The 18,423-nt window shown below is 41.2% G+C and overlaps 1 protein-coding gene across 1 annotated transcript in view; it reads right to left on the reverse strand.

Moving 5' to 3' along the window:
* Nucleotides 1–409: 409 nt before the first annotated feature.
* LOC139914573 (adhesion G protein-coupled receptor L3) overlaps nt 410–18,423 on the reverse strand; it is a 142,500-nt gene continuing 124,486 nt past the window's right edge. The window contains exons 18-23 of the mRNA XM_078291708.1: nt 13,765–13,791; nt 12,162–12,330; nt 11,112–11,237; nt 8,857–8,953; nt 4,982–5,107; nt 410–1,885 (exon numbers count right to left, since the gene is read on the reverse strand). Of these exons, the coding sequence (XP_078147834.1) occupies nt 930–1,885; nt 4,982–5,107; nt 8,857–8,953; nt 11,112–11,237; nt 12,162–12,330; nt 13,765–13,791 (1,501 nt within the window). The 3' untranslated portion in view covers nt 410–929. The remainder of the gene's footprint in view (nt 1,886–4,981; nt 5,108–8,856; nt 8,954–11,111; nt 11,238–12,161; nt 12,331–13,764; nt 13,792–18,423) is intronic.

Genomic DNA, 18,423 nt, shown 5'->3' on the forward strand with positions numbered 1-18,423 from the left:
AGTGTTTTGTTGTGATTTTTTTGTGTTATTTCGTTGCTATTTGGATGGTTGTTTCTTGGAAAGTGATAAAAGAGAGAAAAAAAAAACAGACTGGTATCAGAAACCCAGAAAGGCCAGCACAACAGAACAAAATTGCTCCTAACCACTACATTTACAGAGACAAATGGTTTGGGTGGAACAAAAAAGCATACTATTATGTGCAATGCTAGTATCTGTACAATTACATAGAAATATCTCATAATTCTCTTATTAGTTTTTTCTCCCTCTTTTAACAACTGTTATTACAGTAAAACGAAACAAAAAAAAAAAAAAAAAGAACAGCTATGCTCCAAAGCATACGATCAATAATTCCTTCATGGTAATTGTTCAAAATCTGTTTTTTTTTTTTTTTTTTTTTTCATTGCAGGGACACTTCAGCAAACAAAATGTGCTGCAACTCACCAAAGAGGAAGAAAATCTTTCAAAAAGTCAATATCGATACAGAAGTATAATAAAATAGTCTTTTTTTTAAATTTCCCATTTGTTCTGTACTCTACACATCAAATAGTTTTTGGGCCATTTGTAGTTCCTTTGGACTGTCAGACTCTATCTCCGAGACCTAAAAATCCTGCATGAGTACTTGTCTCTTCTCACACTGAGACAAAACATATGGGTTTGAGCCTCTCACAAAAGAGAAACACAACATCAACAGATTCCCGCATGTCTAACCAAATTTAGTCACATATTAGCCACCGGACGCAGCGATTAATATTGTATTTCTGGTCAGTAATAGCAAGAAAACAGAGTTATTTGCTCGGCTTCAGTCTTCAGGACACAGAATAAAAAGAAAGGCTACCACTGCCAACGACTGATCGAACGATGGGACACGGGGAGGAGAAGAGGACCACGGTAATAGAGGGGACACTGGAGGGGGTGGTGGGTGGTTGGGTCTATAGGCTGGTGACCAGGTGCGAGGGCTCCTGGTGGGCCTCTTCGGGGGATAGATCCTCTTTGTTGGGGGGCACGATAAAGCCATCGCTGCTGCCCCGCCCTAGCTGGTAGTAGGAGTGCAGCTGATGGAGGTGGTTACGCGAGCCCAAGTTGGGCATGCTCTTGTAGTAAACGTCGTCCGAGCTGGCCTCCGGGCTCTTGGCGTCCCCGGCATCCTTGGAGCCGTCGGCGGATGCTGCGGACACGTCGGGCAGGCCGGCCAGCATGGGCATGCTGGTGTAGAGGGAGTCTCTCTGGTGGTTGTGGCTGGGCGACGAGCCCTCATCCTGGGTGTGCTCGTTGGTGAGTAGGGGAAAGAAACTTTCACTGTTCTCCTGGGGGATTCTCCTCCGGGACGAGGAGGAGGTGGTGGCGGAGGAGAAGGGGTGGTGGGTCAGCGGGAGGGGAGGCGGCGCCGACTGGTGGAGGTGATTGTGGAGGTTGTCCACCGCCTGCAGGGACGGGGGCGGCCGCTGGGGCAACAGGGGGGCGTTCGACTCCTCGCGGATCAGCTCCAGGCCCAGGCCTTCGTCGTGGTGCGGACCAAAAGAGGAGTGGTCATCCAGGCCCAGCGCGACATTCATGCCCATCCCCACACCCACACCCATGCCCATCCCGTAGCCGCTGTCCTTGCCGCCGTTGCTGACGTTGTTGACCAGCTTGTTCATAAGGTTCCGGTTCTGCTCCGCCGAGCGCTCGTGGGTATTGTTGAGGTAGGAGGGGATGTAGTTGGAGGTGAGCTCTTTCAGAATCTTCTTTTCCAGGGTGGTCTCCTTGTGGTTGTAGCCCCGGTCAATGATCTGGACGCAGTCACTCATGTACTCGGCGCTGGCGATGCTGTAGCTGTTGCCATGGTTACCATTCAGTGGTAGAGTATCCATGACACTTGTATCCCGGGCATTGTTCAGGATTCCCTCTGGAACGACAAACATGGGTTGGGTTGGGGGTACAGTAGACATGTGAGAATGGTTAAATCTGATAGGATCTAATTAGCACAGCTAAATGTCAGCCATTTTGACCCCCATCAAACTTAGCACTTTTATTCAAAAATATGTCCTGACCCTCAATCATACTTAGCAAGTAATGTCATCTGCAGCTCTATAAAATGCACTGTGTGGACAGTAAAATCCTACAGTATTTGATTTAGCAATAACATGTGTATATTAAAAGACTTCATGAATATCTATCATACACACTTACCTTTTTAATTAGAAAGTAAACATAAGAAGAAAACATTTTCTCAGACTAGTGTCTATTGCTTTTAGTTAAATCTAACAAATGAATCTGTGGCAAAACTTACACAGATGAAAACACGGATATATGTGTGACACCCATGTAAACAAAGTTCAAGCACAACACAAGAACACAAAGTTTATGCACAAAGTCCAAGCACAGAATCAGATCACAGCCATGCACTTAACACTCAAAGTGACACACAAAGCACCCACTATAGATTTGGACCCCAGCCATATTGTCCCATATGAGCATTATAATGTAACTATGACCCAAAAGAATAATTTGATGTCTGCTGTATCCATGTCATTATAACTTACTGTCTTTCGAAAGGTGAACAAGTTAAAATATGTCAGAGTAAAACCACATTGATAGGAAAGGACTTTCTGTTCTCTCTGTTGCATGAACATGTGGATTTCAATTTCTATCAATTTTACAATGTCCACGGTATCTAGATCAGTGCAAATTTGAGAGGATGATTCAAACTTCAGCCCCAGACAAGGCCATGCAGCTTGTTAGAAGTGCAGAGTTTAGCCACTTGAAAATTTGACAAGCTTGAATTTGGAGACTTTCAAAAACTGTATTGGCTTGAGCAAAGTGAATGGTAAAAAATGCACGAACAAAGGCACAGCTGTATTACTTTCACTGAATAGAGTAAAGATCAATTTGAACTGATTGGTCAGTGACAAAGTGGAGGCTCGTCTGCTGAGGTGACAAAGTTTGAATGCTTTGATTGGCAGTGGATAAGCTTAATGTTCACACTGTGATATCAAATGGGCCAATGATTTTTTTTTGCATGTATGAAATAGCATATCCTTGAATTCTTTTTTTCACATCTAGTAGTTGAAACTACAAGTGAGCAGTGAAATTCAAATTGGGTTTTAGACTGCTTTTCACAGGTCTTGCTTGAAATGGTGAGGGCCTTTGTTATAAAAATAGTATTACTTCCAAAGGGAATGACATTTTTTTTCATTACCCCTTTGTCAGCATAGAGTGAAAAGAAAGTAAAACCGAAGTCAATTACATTTGGTAAGCAATGTTTAGTTTGACTCCCATACTTGTCTCTCTGTAGGGCTCTTTTAGGGACAGCATGAGGGAAAGGAAAGAAGAAAAGAAAACACAATAAGCATAACAGTGACAGGTAGAAGAGAAATGTGCACATACAGTATGCTGATGACGCATCAAGAAAATGTTTCCGCAATGCAATTTTGTTTTATGTCACCATGCACATTTTGCGAAAACCCACAGAAATGACCAGAACATATCAATTAACAGATATAGATATTGAAAATAGTACTTTTTGTTTGCAGGATAATTTTTGCCCTACCAGATATTTATTCAAAGTCTATGGCAAGGTAAGTGAAATAAAGCCCTCTGTCATGTTCTAGAACTCTGTACTATGAAACACTATGAATATAATAACAGCTATTCACAGAGGGAACTAAGATGTCAGCAGTCAGATTGATCCCAGAGTAAAATGGATTGTTTGATGATTGTTCAAATGTGGTTTCTATTGATCGGATATTACTTGTATTGGTAAATCCTGTGCTCAGTTGTCCAATTGACCAAGATTGTGGAATACAAGTTGCCTCTAGAGCCTTCTACTCCCAATAAACTGCTGAATTATTAATAGTAGCCTAGTTGCTATTTTACCTTATCAAGTGCTTTGCATAAGCGCTGACTTACTTAGTTATTTGAGTTATTAGTTATTATTATTTGAGTTATTTAAGGATTTGCAGTTGGTAAGATTAAAGAGAAGGTCATTTCTTTTCAACTCTTCTCAAGTTTCATGGAACTATGTACTATTGTTGTAAAACTTAGTTAAGCTGCCTTAAAATTTGGAATTAGATTTGTTTCAAAAGTATCAAAACATTGTCAATATCAAGCAAAACATTTCAAATTGAGAGCAATATGTTTGTCTCTGTTCTTAGGTGTGATGTTTTGATCTTGAGATTATTCTTTTTCTTGGCTGTCAAAATGATTTTGCTCTCAATTTGAAATGTCTGTTTGAACTTCTGAAACAAATCTAATTCCATAGCAAATTATTACAACTATTAACATGGTTCAGTTTCCTTAATTTAGTCTACATTTTGTTTTTGTTTTGTCATTTAAGCTGTTTTGACTTTGGTTTTTGGTTCTTTTTGGCATTTGAGTCGTTATTTTGTATTTTTTATTTTATTTCATTAATGTTTGACAATCCAACAGAAACATTAAAAAAGAACAATAATAAAAGTAAAAACAGAGAGACAGAAGACATGGCACACAAGCTTCATTGACAACATCAGAGCACAGTCTAAACAGATGACTGGTGATGTATCTGGCTCCAGAGTGTCGTGCCATTCTTGACTTTTAAGGATTTTCTAATTTTTGAAAACTGCATTATTCATGTCGGCCAAGCAGCAATGAGTGAGTGTGACTCATGCTCGTGTGACTGAATGGCATGTCCTGACCAGAAGCCACGATACACCGCCAAATAAAAACCCCACAGCAACACAAAACTGTAGGACTTTTGTGATAAAGCTATAGTTTTTTTTGTTGCTAACAGACAACATCTAGAGCAGTGTTTCTTAATCAAAGTCCTGTAAAAACCCACAAGGGTGAACACTGGCATTCCAGCTCAGTACAAGTCCATTAAATTCAACTCTCCAATAATAAAGTTGCCAATGTTTATGTCCTGGGCAAGAACAAAGATGTGCAACCTTAAAGGTTCCCCATGACCAGGCATTAAAAAACACTGCCCTAGCCACAATGTTAAAAGAATGAAAAGAAGCTAGCACACCTTGTGTGTTGTACATGCCCAGAGGGTTGTTATAGACTGCCGATTCCCCAAGCAATGTATTATAGGGATTGTTAGTGCCATGAGGACGCAGGAGTGCATTAGGTATAAGATGGTTAGCCATAGCCCCTGGAGCAGCCAGAAAGAGACAGAGTGAGGCAGAGAGAGGGACAGGGAACAGAGGAGGACGAGAGCGTAGAGACAGATAGGTAGGTGGGTAGATAAAGTGAGGTATATACAGAGAGAAAGAGAGAGAACACACATATCAGTCAGGCAGATGCAGCTGAGCAATGACAGCCATTAACATTCAAATGATCACATGATCATTAGTGTGAGGGGTTCTGCTACGGGGAGCGGCGGAGCCGGACTGACATGGCTAATGGGACCGATGGACAGTGCGTTAACTCTGTCGTCGATGGCATTGCCGGCCGTTAGTGTTAAGCCCGTTGCTGTGCTCCACATTCAGACAGCGCACACGTGTTAGCAGACAGAATTACAAAGAAGCACTGACATCGGCAACACAAGACATATACTGTGACACGCCTGTGCTACACTGAAACAGGACATAATACAATAATCACACACTGATGGTCATTGCAGTTGAAGTCATAATGCCTCAAATTCTTGTAATCGCTTCTTTTGAATTGTCATAAAACTATGCGGTGGTCCCATCTACTGTATAGTAAGTCACTTTTTTACTTTTTCTGTTACAGCATGCACTCCTACAGTCTCTCTCTGCAGCATTACTACAGCTTATGGCAGGTACTGTCAGTGTTATGACCCAAAGTGCTAGTATCTTTTCGAGGGTGCTCCTTCAATTCCTCCGAGGGCCAGGGGTCACCTTTTGTATCCTTCTCTTGTGTATTGTTACTGAATAAAGAGCCTCAAAGTGATACGTCCTCCTTTAGTCAAGATGGTCATTACATTGCTTTCTGCTGGACTTGATCTTTCTGCTGGACTTGATCTTTCAGCCTTGCCTCCTTTGCACAAACAGAGCAGAGGCTCATTTTCTATTTATGCAATGGTTGTCCTCAGATAGTTGCTGCCAGGATCTAGCTCGGATGACTCATCGGTTTCCCAAGCACACACTACCACACTACCAAAAGAACCTTTACAGTCGGAGCCCTGTGATTATCTGTAGATTTGAAGGCTGCAATCTTCAATATGAATGGGGCAGATTCAATGATATTTGCTTTCTTCACTGGTGCTAAAAAATAATTTATTTTGTTTGAATACATCACGCTGAATATCAAGCGTGCTGAAAATATTTGCCACTCCACATTCACTTCCCTTCACTTCCTGTTTACAAGAATTCTCCCCCGTCAACGTGGCGTCTGATTATTATTATTTTTAAATTCAGAGCCTATCGCGATGGTACATGCATGCGCCTTCCCCTATGCGCCGTGCCAGAGTGGGTAAACATCTTTTATCTGAGGTAGAGCAATTAGTTCTTCCAGCAGAATGTACTGTTCTTTTCTAGTGCTCTGAATCTGTCATACAGATGGGAGAGAGAGAGAGAGAGAGAGAGAGAGAGAGAGAGAGAGAGAGAGAGAGAGAGAGAGAGAGAATTTAATATTGCCCTGTGACTGTCCCCTTTTAAAAAAACAAAATTTGAAGAAACTGGTTTATGATTGACTGAACATACAGTAAAAAAAAGTTGATGAAATGAGGCTAAGATAGTTTCAGTGGTGTTCTAATTTCTAAATTCAAAAAAGTTCAGTATATCTTCTCGATGGACTAGAAAAGAATTACAGTATTATACCCCTGATACCTCTTAAACTCCTCCTTTTCTCTTAATCTCTGTGTTTTCTCTCAGTTAAGTATTAATAAGAACGCATGTATTTATTAGAATATTGTTTTGATGTAATCAGCCAAGTTATTTCTTGTTGCTGTTGTTTTCGCATGCCCTAATTACAGAGTATTCCAAAAACACTGTTTTCCCCACGCCAGATCCCCACTTATTGTGCCTGTGTTTGATAAATTGGACAATTTGCAAACCGCACTGATTGTGTAGCAATAATCGCGAATGCCGGAATAAATTGAACATGCAATGCTATCAAGATGATTGCATGGCTCCCTCTCAAGAGGGGCGCAGCGAGAGGAGTGTCAGCTGCAGCCCCGCTCTCGTATGCGAGGGGAGACGCCGGGCGCCGGGAACGAGAAAAGGACAAATCAGGAAGAAATGCTCGCTCCTCTACACATAATTCCATAATAACAACACAGGAGCGGGGTAAGTGCGATTCTATTTGCATCTGTTCGTTATGATGCTCGTGCCACGCGCCATCCGCTGAGATGACAGAAAGCACTTCCCAGCAGACTCGCCGGCTCTTTTCCGAACGTTCAGATCCAGCCTGGTAAGAGGCCGGGGGGGTGTAAAATTTGGATAATAATTTCCATTTTCTCCCCTCGCCTCTCTCTCGTGAAAAGATCTATGCTTTTCCTCAACTCCTGACCCACCTCCACATCGCCCTCCTCCTCCCCCCCCGCGCTCCACCCCAATCCAGCCTCCTCGCCACGGATAAAAGCTGTGTCTGTTGATGGTGCTAAGCTGAGTGCCTAATTATTGAGATCTTGACACTTCCTCCCGCTGTCGAACATTAATCCGTCATTGTAACGATGCATTAGTGTCTACGCGAGCAGGAGCCCAGAGCAAATTTAGAGAGAGCGCACTGGAACTGGAGCCCTCTATCAAGAGATGCCATGAGTGGGGAGAGTGTCAGTGAGCGATGCCAGCCAGGACAGTATTTGCTGCTACGGCAAATGTAGTCCGGGGTGTCTGGTATCTGTTTTCCCTGTAACTTAAGAGACTCACAAGTCAACTCTGTTCACCGGGCTAACTGTCAAATACATTATGGTCAAACACTTCGTAATGTGCCTTTCTGAAGGGGGAATTCTGAAGGGGTTTTCTGAAATCCACCGAATCGATTTTTAGGTTGTTATTCTGCATAAATGGATCTCCTGAAAATATGCCAAGATTGTTTTCAGTTTCAGGGGTTTTGAAATTGGATGTGATGGATGATCGCTTGAGTGGGGAAAAAAGAAATACATATGCATAATGTACATAATACATGAGATTTTCTTTGAGTTGTCTCTGGAAATGCAGCTGTATGATATAACAGGATTGCATTTTACTTGATCTTGAGAAATTATAGCTTAAAACTCAGTGAAGGTCAGTGAAGGTTCTGGACAATATCTACTTTTGCCAAATTAAAACACTCAAGTCTTTTACATTGGATACCCCTTAAATGACTAGATAGTAGAAATAATTTGCTGGTGGTTCAATATAACAACTGATTTGACAAACTATTTTCCGTCACAGAATGACACCAGAAAAAAGATTTTATCCTTTCAAGCTCTGCCTTGTATTCACAATCACGTTTCTCCCTCATTCAGGCAAATTTGTTGACAAATGCACTCTATTTCAGTGCTGCAGCGCTATCAATACCATTTTGATTTCACAGCAATGGCTTTGATTTAACATAAATACACTTAATTTCTAATATTTGGGAAGTCACTTCAATATTTGGTGATAATTAACTGGGGAGTGGAGAAAAATGTGTTTTATTTGGAGTTTGCTTATTCTAGGGATTAATTATTATTTGTAGTATCTAAAGCAAACTATTCTGAAATGGCCGATTCATCATAACTAAGATAGCGGGGCCCATTGTGAGCAGGTGGGTGGAGGTTTGCCCGTCCACAAAAAAAACACCGCTTTTGCACCCTTGAATGATTATAACTACAACACATCGAAAAGTGAAGTTTCAGTGAATAACCTCCTGCTGCAAAACAGACTCATCGCTCCACGGCTGACATGTTTTGGTCGAGGCCGGCGTATTGTGGGGGTCATTCAAGCAAAAGTTTGCCGTGTGACCAAGTACCTCTGTTGAGTGACGCAGAGCTGTTGATGTCGCCGGTCATGAAGGAGGACTCCGACTGTTTTCTGACCGTGTCGTTCCACATTCGACGGATGCGGCTCTGCGGAGACAAACAACATGCCAGAACACATTCTCAATGATAGAGCTCAGCAGTGAGAGAGAGGCTGCAGTCTGCACTTAGAGGAAAAAAAATAGCACTGGCATAAAGCGCAACCGAACACACAAGCACGGTATTATTAGTATGTTTCTTTAGCTTTATTCAATTTTTCAGTTCTTTTTTTCTCAGCTGTAGACTTGTGGAATGTGTGTTTCACAATAAATAATAATAAAAATTTATATGAGGCAAAAGAAGAGACCGTGAGCTTTGCTTCTCGTATTTAAACCATGCACAATACCAGCTGCAGGGAAAAGTAACCTCCAATTAAGGGTGAGCGTTAGTACTGTGATAGGTGAAGTCAATAATAAAGTCATCAGTCTAGTTCTGCTTTTCAGTGTCTGGGGTTGCAAAAGGCTCAATTCAAGACGGTTCATCCTGGTTAATTCTGACAGAGTCCCATGGGTGGCTGCACAAGCTAAGGGTCTGGCTATTCAACCACACAGCCGACTATATTCTCCGCTGCACCGGAGAGGCTCGGCAGAGGATTCCGGAGGAAGATCGAGCGAGTTTGGTGACGCTGAAAAGAAAATTAGTGCTAATTTTACTTGACTTTACTCGCTCTCGAGTTAACCTGTCACAACACTGCTCGCTGCACTATAGTATCGAGGTTTCTATACCAACACTATTTTGTACAAGTTATGATCAACCATGATCAAAATAATTGCAGGGTCAAAGCTAATAACAACACAACAGCCGTAATAGTCGCACAAAGCCTTGAAATAGAGGAATGCTTTGAAGACTTTGTTTTCCTGTGATTGCCTTTAACACCCCAGAAAAGTGTTAGCTTAATTAAGCCGTTACCACTGCCATCACCATTAACTAAATTTAGTGCAACTGTCACTGCACCTCTCCAGATCTCTCTCGGAAATTCTCCACTGCTGGATGAGTTAAGTCATTCAGGCTGTGGACATGACTGCTTTTTCATAGAAGCTTTCGACAAAATTGATGTGCACAACCAGCCTTTGCAGAGGTGTTATGATCAATACTGTCATTTTCAACACATCTGTATGTCTAGCTATGACGACACACATCTCATATATTTTAATAGCAACACATATTGGCACAGCCGTTGTAATTAACACACATGCCATTATTGTCTCCAACAACTGGGCACACGGATGGGTTGAAAATGACAGTGAATTTCTTTTGGATAGATAAAAAAAAAACTCCAACCATTCATAGCCACTGGGTTCGAATGTACTTTGCTGATTACACATTCATTTAGAAGCCTCAGAGTTGGCACTAAATAACCGCGTCTTTATGAGTGTTTCCATTCCTGTCTTGCTCATAGAAAGAAACGGAGCATGAGGTTAGAGCCATCTTGTCAAAGCCCTGTGTATAATTAAAAGCTTTGATCTTTATGCGGAATCCAGCTTGTATCGTGTGTTGCCATTGCATGCTCGACTCTAAGGACTATTTATAATTGAACACTGGAAGGAAATCTCAGTCTTTGGAATATGGATGTGATGTTCAATTATAGTGTATCATGGCAATTCATTCTATACTTCATGTCAATGTGGGAAGAATCCATTAGCAATTTACTTTACAAGGGGACTTAAATTCACATATTCCTATGGCTGGGAACAGTCAAATTTGTGAGCATGAACAATCTCCTCCCAAAGCTAAAAGCAAGACTTTAGTCTGGGTTGCCTGGAGCTGCTCCATTGAAAATGAACAGCAGACTGACTTTATCTTGTGTTTATCTCAACAAGAGCTGCATTTTACTGGTGCTAACAAGAAAATGCACCCTAATTCCCTGAAAAATATCACGCATACCATGACAGTCACCTTTGAAATCTTTTCTCATTCATTCGCTATGGAGGTGTACATCTGCGTAATGTCACAGATTATTAAGCAGGGTAAGCTCCTCCCTCGTGCTTCTGGCTATGGGGGACAATAGTGAGTGTTCACTAATTGGTGTAATGCATTAGAATGACATACTGTATTTTAAAGCTTAAGTTCAGTGGTGTTCCATTAGCTGAATGAGCTTCAACCAATCCCGCATGGGCAAAGAGATACTGTACTGTAAATCAAGGAGTAGATAGGGGGAAGAAAAGACAAAGGGAGGGAGAGAAAAGGAAAAGGAGGAGTGTCGCGCCACCTGTGACCCTGTAGAGTAACGTCCAGGAGCGCGGGAGGCCGTGCCCTTGCCAGAGCCGATGGAGCTCTCCACACTTTTGCCGCTGCAGCAGTGGGTACGCAGGCATTTTCCATACTCCTTACGGACCTGCACATAAACACACACACACACACACACACACACACACACATACATAAAAACTACACTGTGAACCAAATCCAAAAGTAATGATCTTATACACCCTAAAAAAACACTGAACATCGCTTACAGAAAATTAAAAATCGAATTTAATGAAAAGAAAGAAACCAAGGAAACCGTTTGCATGCAGTCCATCTCTTCATTTGCTTTACAGCTGCAGAAGGCAAGATTTTTATATAAAAATATAACCATTTTATCAGCAAAAATCACAAAGTGGGGCTGCAGCAGAGATGAGCGTCCCGTCCCCTCTAATTGAGATGCTGTCGATACGCCCTATTTGCCCAAATTAAATTCTGGTGTCGGGTATGAATACTGTTGGGAAATCTACTCCACTCACCGGAAGTGATTAATCAAAACTTAAGAGTGACATACAAACTGTCTCCCATGAAAGCTGGACTCTAACTCTTGACTTTTTGGTATCCTTTGTTATAAAGCATCACAGACCAGAGGGCTGGTAAACATGAGCGTACTCTGCAGTTTACTGACATCATGTAACGTGATTTCTGGTTATTGGGGTTCAAATTTTTCAAACTGCCACAAGCTGCCAACGTGCAAAGTCACCTTATGCAGCTTTAAAGACCCCATGAAATGGCATCTTTACTTCCTTGATTTGATGCATGCGGGACATTAAGCAGCGAGGGATCATTCAAGTCTAAACCAATGGAACATGAGTCAGGGAGAGAAAGGCAATTTTATTTGATGGGAGGGGTGCAGAGGGGCTGGATTGTTCAAAAATCTGATGGTTTTATTGGTTAGAAATGTATATTTACACCTACTAGTGCAGCATGAGGTCACCATGAAAGATACTGTGCTTTCCAGGAAGTAAAAGTAATGGGAGTTCATTTCATGGGGACCTCAAGAGTGAATCCATACCTTCTTCTGCAGGACGCAGTGGAAGATGAAGATGAACATTCCCTGCAGGGAGTTGAAGATGGTGAAGAGGTAGGCCATGACCACTGTGCTCTCGTTGACATACATCAGGCCAAAGGCCCAGGTCAGGCCCAGCAGGCACAGCAAGGCAATAGCCCCGATCACCCATGATCTGGAACACAGCAGAACAAACAAACTGACAAACTGATTGTGTTCAAAAAGTTTCTTAAGTACAGCTTTCCCCTAGCAAAAGTCTATAAAGGTGGTCAAGGGCTAAATATTATGGAAGGAGTAATGCTATATTATTATTAAGAAAATCCAGAACGGCATCATGGTAAATCACTGGGATATCCTTTAATGCCTGCATGCCATATTATACTATTTTTTATGGTCTATGCATATTATGCATCATCTTAAAGAGGTCTTATATTACATATGGCCCCTCCGAGATCAAACTAAGGCGGAGGTTGACTTATTTCTTTACATGCGGCTTAGGTTCAACCTTGAAATAAGATCAATGCTTTGAAAGCTCTTTTACATATTTCCTCATTAGTGTACACTCAAGTTGCATCACTAAAACTGGGTTGTGAGAATAAATGGTGTGCCTGATTTAAAGTCCATAGCTTTAACTGCAGAATGTGCTCGCACTGAATTAAGAAATAATTATAAAAAAAAAGCTTATGTTAATGCATTTTTTTTATTTTTTTTTTTACGCCTGAAGACACCAATGACTCAAAACACAGGTGAAAATCGAGGGCAAAAAGCACAAATTCACATGAGGAAAGAGAGAAACTGATGAGAAATGATGAATTTGAATCCAGTCTTTATTTTCTGTTCTCCTTTGGGATAGCTACTCTTTCTTTTTACTCATTTGCACTCTTTGATAGCATCACGTGTTTGAAAAGTAATAGATTATGAGATTAAGTTGAGGGCACGAGATTAAAGGAATAGAGATACACTCTAGAAATACCAGATTTAGTTTCGGTGTAAAAGTTAAACCGAGTATTTCATATTCAATACCTGTTAGATGGATTCATGTATACTGTTACGCAGTTCTGTATGATCAAACATGGCATTTTCATTGGAAGCCAATTTGCATGGGTACATTACATGTTGAAATCTATTACCGGAGGGTTGGATTAAGTGTCTTGTAGTCGTAAATTATTACTCTGTATACCTGTAGGGATGAAATGAAATACATGCCCTTGAGAAAGCCGAGTCTTTTAAGAGTATTATACGCTCACCTGCCGCGGATATTGATAGAAAAACATGAAAACCAACTGATGAGTATCTGTTCTGCACATTCCAACATTCCAAGTAGTGTGCCTGCAACACTACAGTACTAACATTTCTATGGAGCGCACTGTGAAGATACAGGTGCCATTTAAACCTAATCTAGTGTGTCACATCTGCAGGCTATGTATATCTAACACAGGAGTGCTGTGTGCACACTAATGCGGCCTTCAACATGACTGAGAGCTCCACAATACATCATGTTAATGATTCAGAGAGGCAGCTAGATGGATTTGGGTCCTGATTGGTTCTTATGGAGGAGTAAATGAAAGATGGCACTGTGGATAGAGGGGCCCTGCCAGTTTTGTCTTACTTGATCTCAGGTTGGTAATCCTGATAGCTGTGTAGCAATATGACAAGAACGAAATGACAAAAAGAAAAACAGGCAAAAGTTAAATCAAATCATAGAAAAAAGGAACAGAAAGTTAGAATGTAAAATGTGTCGCCCTATATACAGTGTATATATAACTATAGGGCTGTTACCAAAGAGAGGGAAGGCAGGGAGGCGAGGGAAATTACCAAAACAATGCACCAAGAGGGAAGACAGCTTATTTTGGCAGTGGAGATGAAAGCTACATTCACTGGACTTCAAACGGCATCCACATCTGCCGACATTCGCACATTTTAGGAATGGATTTCATACCGTTGGTGATTTACAGGTGCTAAGCATAATTATCTTGGTTCACAGAAGTATCTCGCTCCCCTCATAAATGCTGGCAGACCTTAGCATTTTAGCTGTTATAAATGGGCCAGGTGTGCGGCAAAATAAATGATTTATGAATTCACCGGGGCAACCATTAAACATAATTTTCCCAGGGCTGTCTTAATGACCTGGTGGGAGAGGTACTTCATCAAGGCGATTGCCCCCTGAATGGACAGGGAAACACAAGCAGTGGGCAAAAAGAGAACAAAATATTGACCTCTAACTAGTGGCATTTTTTGTTCGAGGAATGGTGGATGATAGAGACACCGGAGGTCATAACAAATGCATCCGAGAGGACAGGATATGAAGAAGGAGCTACTCATACCGAACGCAGCTTATCTGCTTCTGGAGATGGCAGATAAAAATGTGAGCACAGGTTTGAGGGCTGCATGGTAAGAGCCTCGACGCAAGCATTATGAAACTGTACATGGCCTTCATCTAACAGCATAACAACTCACTTACAAATGAAGTGGTTGTATGGCTAAGAGTCTCATCCTGTCTGGAGTGTTGCATGCCTGAAAGCTATTAATACAATATCAATAACAGGATCCTCTCAGTTCGTATCTCTGGCATCATCAAGCTTCAAAATAGTTTACATAAAGTGTAGAATTTGGCGCGGCAAATCAAGCAATCCAAGTAAAATTCCCATTATGCATGTGCATTTTAAATGAATTTCAGAATGTCAACTATTTCATCTAAGCAATTTCAGTCCCGCTCAACTGTGCCTGTCACAAAACCCCCCAAGCGCGTCCCGCAGAACCGTTTCAATGGCCGTGCGATGATGCCACTTGAGATATACGTCCCCAAGGGCCGCACTACAGAAGACAGAGCACTTGTAGGCTTTCACAGGAAAAAAAAAAAAAAAAGAAAAAGTGAGAAAAGCTTTATTGTGCTAATCATCAAGCAGAGATGCCAAAAAATGAGCGATTTTAGGGAGAGAACTATTTCAGACTGTGGTGTCAAATTACCACCAGTTTCCTTCAGAATGACTCAATTTGCAGAGGTGCCATTCATCCCAATGGCGCAAATCATTTAAGTACGAGATCGCAATTGGTCGATTCAGCCTCCTTTAAACCTCCATAAAGGCTTTTTACAGACTGTTTCCGAGAGGAAAAGAGGAAATGCTATGATAAAACTCTGCAGGGTGTTAATTATTTAACCAAAGGTATGCTTGAAAGGAAATGCTAATCATCTGAAACTGTTTACCAAAGACATCAATAGCATAAAGTTTTTGATGTTGGCAGGGACATCTTTATCTATCTCTGACATCATCCTGGTTAGCATATTTCATTTGAAGTTCCTTATCTGCATGGAGAGTGGGCTATGCAAGACAAAATTCAAACCCTTCCTCAAAGAAGATGTTCAGTCCATCATCTTCCAAATATACGCCCGGAGAAGCAGAAGTTTTAGTGTTTAGTTAAAGTTACACCAGTAGAAGAAGTCACGCCCTAATCCATGAATCACATGGCAGTGGCAGTAGCTGTCAAGATTTTGGGGAGAGGGGAAAAACACATCAAACACAACATCAATTCTACTCTACACCTTCTGTTGAGAAATGTTACATCTTACCAGTGCCATTCTACAATAACACATCCATCATAATAACGGTAGCTAAAATGAAGAGGAAGAAATGGAAGATGAAAAAAAAACAAAAAAACAGAAAGATGTTAAAGATAAACACGGCATAAGATAAAAAGGCAGGATGCGAGTGCTAATCAAAAGAAGAAAAGCTGGGGGAAAAGAGATACACAGTGAAAGAGAGATGTAACATTCATATTAAAACAAGGCAGCATGATGAAATCTGAACAGAAAACGTGACATCAAACCATAAGGAGAAACCGGAGAAGAAAGATGAGAGAAAAGAAGACATACCTCATTAAACGAAGCTAAATTGACTTAATTAACCCGCGCCATCATCATCATCATCATCATCATCATCAAACTAGTTCTTCTTGATAAGCAATTTTCAACTGGAAGAAAAGCTTATATCAAAAGTACGGCAATAGTGGGTCTCAGAATATCAGCCAATTTATTTTAATCCGTTATTTTTGAATAATGGTCGGAGCAGCGCTGACCGTTAGACCAAATGAGACAAATAAATCTCCGGCTCTGGCATTTTAGAGCGCTGAGAGAAACACGATCATCAAATAAGTTTCATTTCCATCCAAGTTAAGAGCTGAAAGACTGCAGTCTCTTCATTTTTTTTTTTTTTTTTCATTTGTCACCACTTTTTTATAATGGGAAAGGAGCGCCAGTTAACATTCATTATGGCTATTAGGGATATTTTGGGCTAAACAGTATCTGGTTGATATTTACAATACAAGCCAGTGTTCTGAATGTGTGTGTGTGTGTGTGTGTGTGGGTGTGTGTTGAGTAATGAGTCTTGGCTTAAAAACTGTGTCAGATGAATGAGGGCTGACAAAAGCCGCGCAGCATCGTGCCGTTTTCCAACGCCGATGTGGAACATTGTGGGCTGTAAGACTCAGAGCGGAGAGGTCGGGTCTTTGGTGCATTGTGGGAGGCCGGTGTGATAAATCACGCAATACACAGAACTCCACAGAAGTCAATATTTTTCTGAAGAGCAAACAAGGCAATGCATCTAAGAGGAACCGAAGACGCTTAACACATATACACACACACAGGCTTGGGAAATGGTAACCAAAATATAGTTCTGCCAAGAGCATCTGATCTTAATGATGGACTTCAACTAGCAGCATAAACAACAGTGAGAGAGGAAGACTGATTTTGTGATCATCAGTCCAGATCCACACTGGAAAACAGCCTTCATTCATCTGACGCGATTGTGAGCCAAGATTCATTACTCAATATTTAAAAAAATAGAGAGTCACTATTTTGTAAGCACAAGTCTTATGATAGCCAGTAACTTTAATTGTATTCTGTAATCGATTGTACTATTGTGCCAGCAATTTTTCAGAGTACAGAACATTTTTTTTTAATGGTGTACTTCTTGATTTTGGAGCAAAGGCTTCGCTCAAAGACATAACTGCCATTCTGGTCCAGTCGCCCAGTCCGGGTCTGGAGTTGAATCAAAGTGTGCTGCTGAGTGAACTATTTCCAGATCAGGCTTCGCTGCTTCAGCTGCAGTGCCAACCGAGGGGATTTCTGTGTGGGCTACTGGGCGTCTGTGTGTATGTCAGCCAGCGGGTGAAAGACAGTGCAGGTGTGGAGCCGAGCGTGCGTGTGAGACTGGGTGTGTGTGCGCAGTTGTTGTCAAAAGTTTGGACACCTGATTGTTTTTCATTCTCTTAAAGCCATTTTGATCTAAAGGCTTATGCTTAAATGCTTGAAATTTGTTTCTTAGACAAATATAAATAGTGACGTTGATGCCTATGTATGAATTTCTTTCCAAAGCCTTTGCCTTTCCATCAAGGCAAAGGGCGGCTACTTTAAAGAATCTAAAATATAAGATAGTTTTGATTTGTTGAACACTTTTTTGGTCACTGCATAATTCCATTTGTGTTATTTCACAGTTTTGGCATCTTTACTATTATTCTAAAATGTGAAAAACAGTACAAATAAAGAAAAATGCATGTGTCCAAACTTTTGAGTGGTAGTGTACGTTTAAGAGTGTGGGTGCGTTCGTTTCTGTAAGGCTGGATGTGTGTATCCTGTGCTGAGAGAAGCGGGGCAGACAGGGGCCACTCTGCTGAGACACAGCCAGTGACGCGAGGCTGCAAAACAGCAGCCAGTACTGCTGGCCATAAAGTAGACTAATGTGTCCAGAGTGCCTTAAAAAAGGCGAGGCAGACAGCAAAAACATAGCAGGGACCGTTATCCATCATGGCAAATAGGCAGCAAAACAACTTTACCCCATCTGTAGAATCAGTCTGCCCTGACACTAGGTAGCTGAAGCTTGAGTCCAAGACAATGATCAAAAATGCTGTGTCATTGTACAAACCAACTTTTCTCTGTTAAACTATAGTTACTCATCAAATTCTAAAAAAATATATTCTTCATGGTATTAATTGTGGCCGGCAAGTATAGATTTGAGGTATTTGTCCATTTGAGAATTTCCCTTTTAAGGAATTTATATTTTCACTTCACCACAAAGCCAAGGTTATTCTTGTCATTCCACTACAAATGATTATACTTACAACTTGCTTTTAAGATGAAGGTTTCGCACACAAAGCTGGTGGTCAGTCCATAGAAACGAAGCACTTTTTTGGCATCGAGCCAGCCATCTTTAAGAAGATGCAATTAGAAGGAGAGTAACTGAACCACCAACCCCATCAGGTTTAATCCGGAGAG

This window comes from Centroberyx gerrardi, chromosome 23, assembly GCF_048128805.1.
Source record: "Centroberyx gerrardi isolate f3 chromosome 23, fCenGer3.hap1.cur.20231027, whole genome shotgun sequence".
NCBI lineage: Eukaryota > Metazoa > Chordata > Actinopteri > Beryciformes > Berycidae > Centroberyx > Centroberyx gerrardi.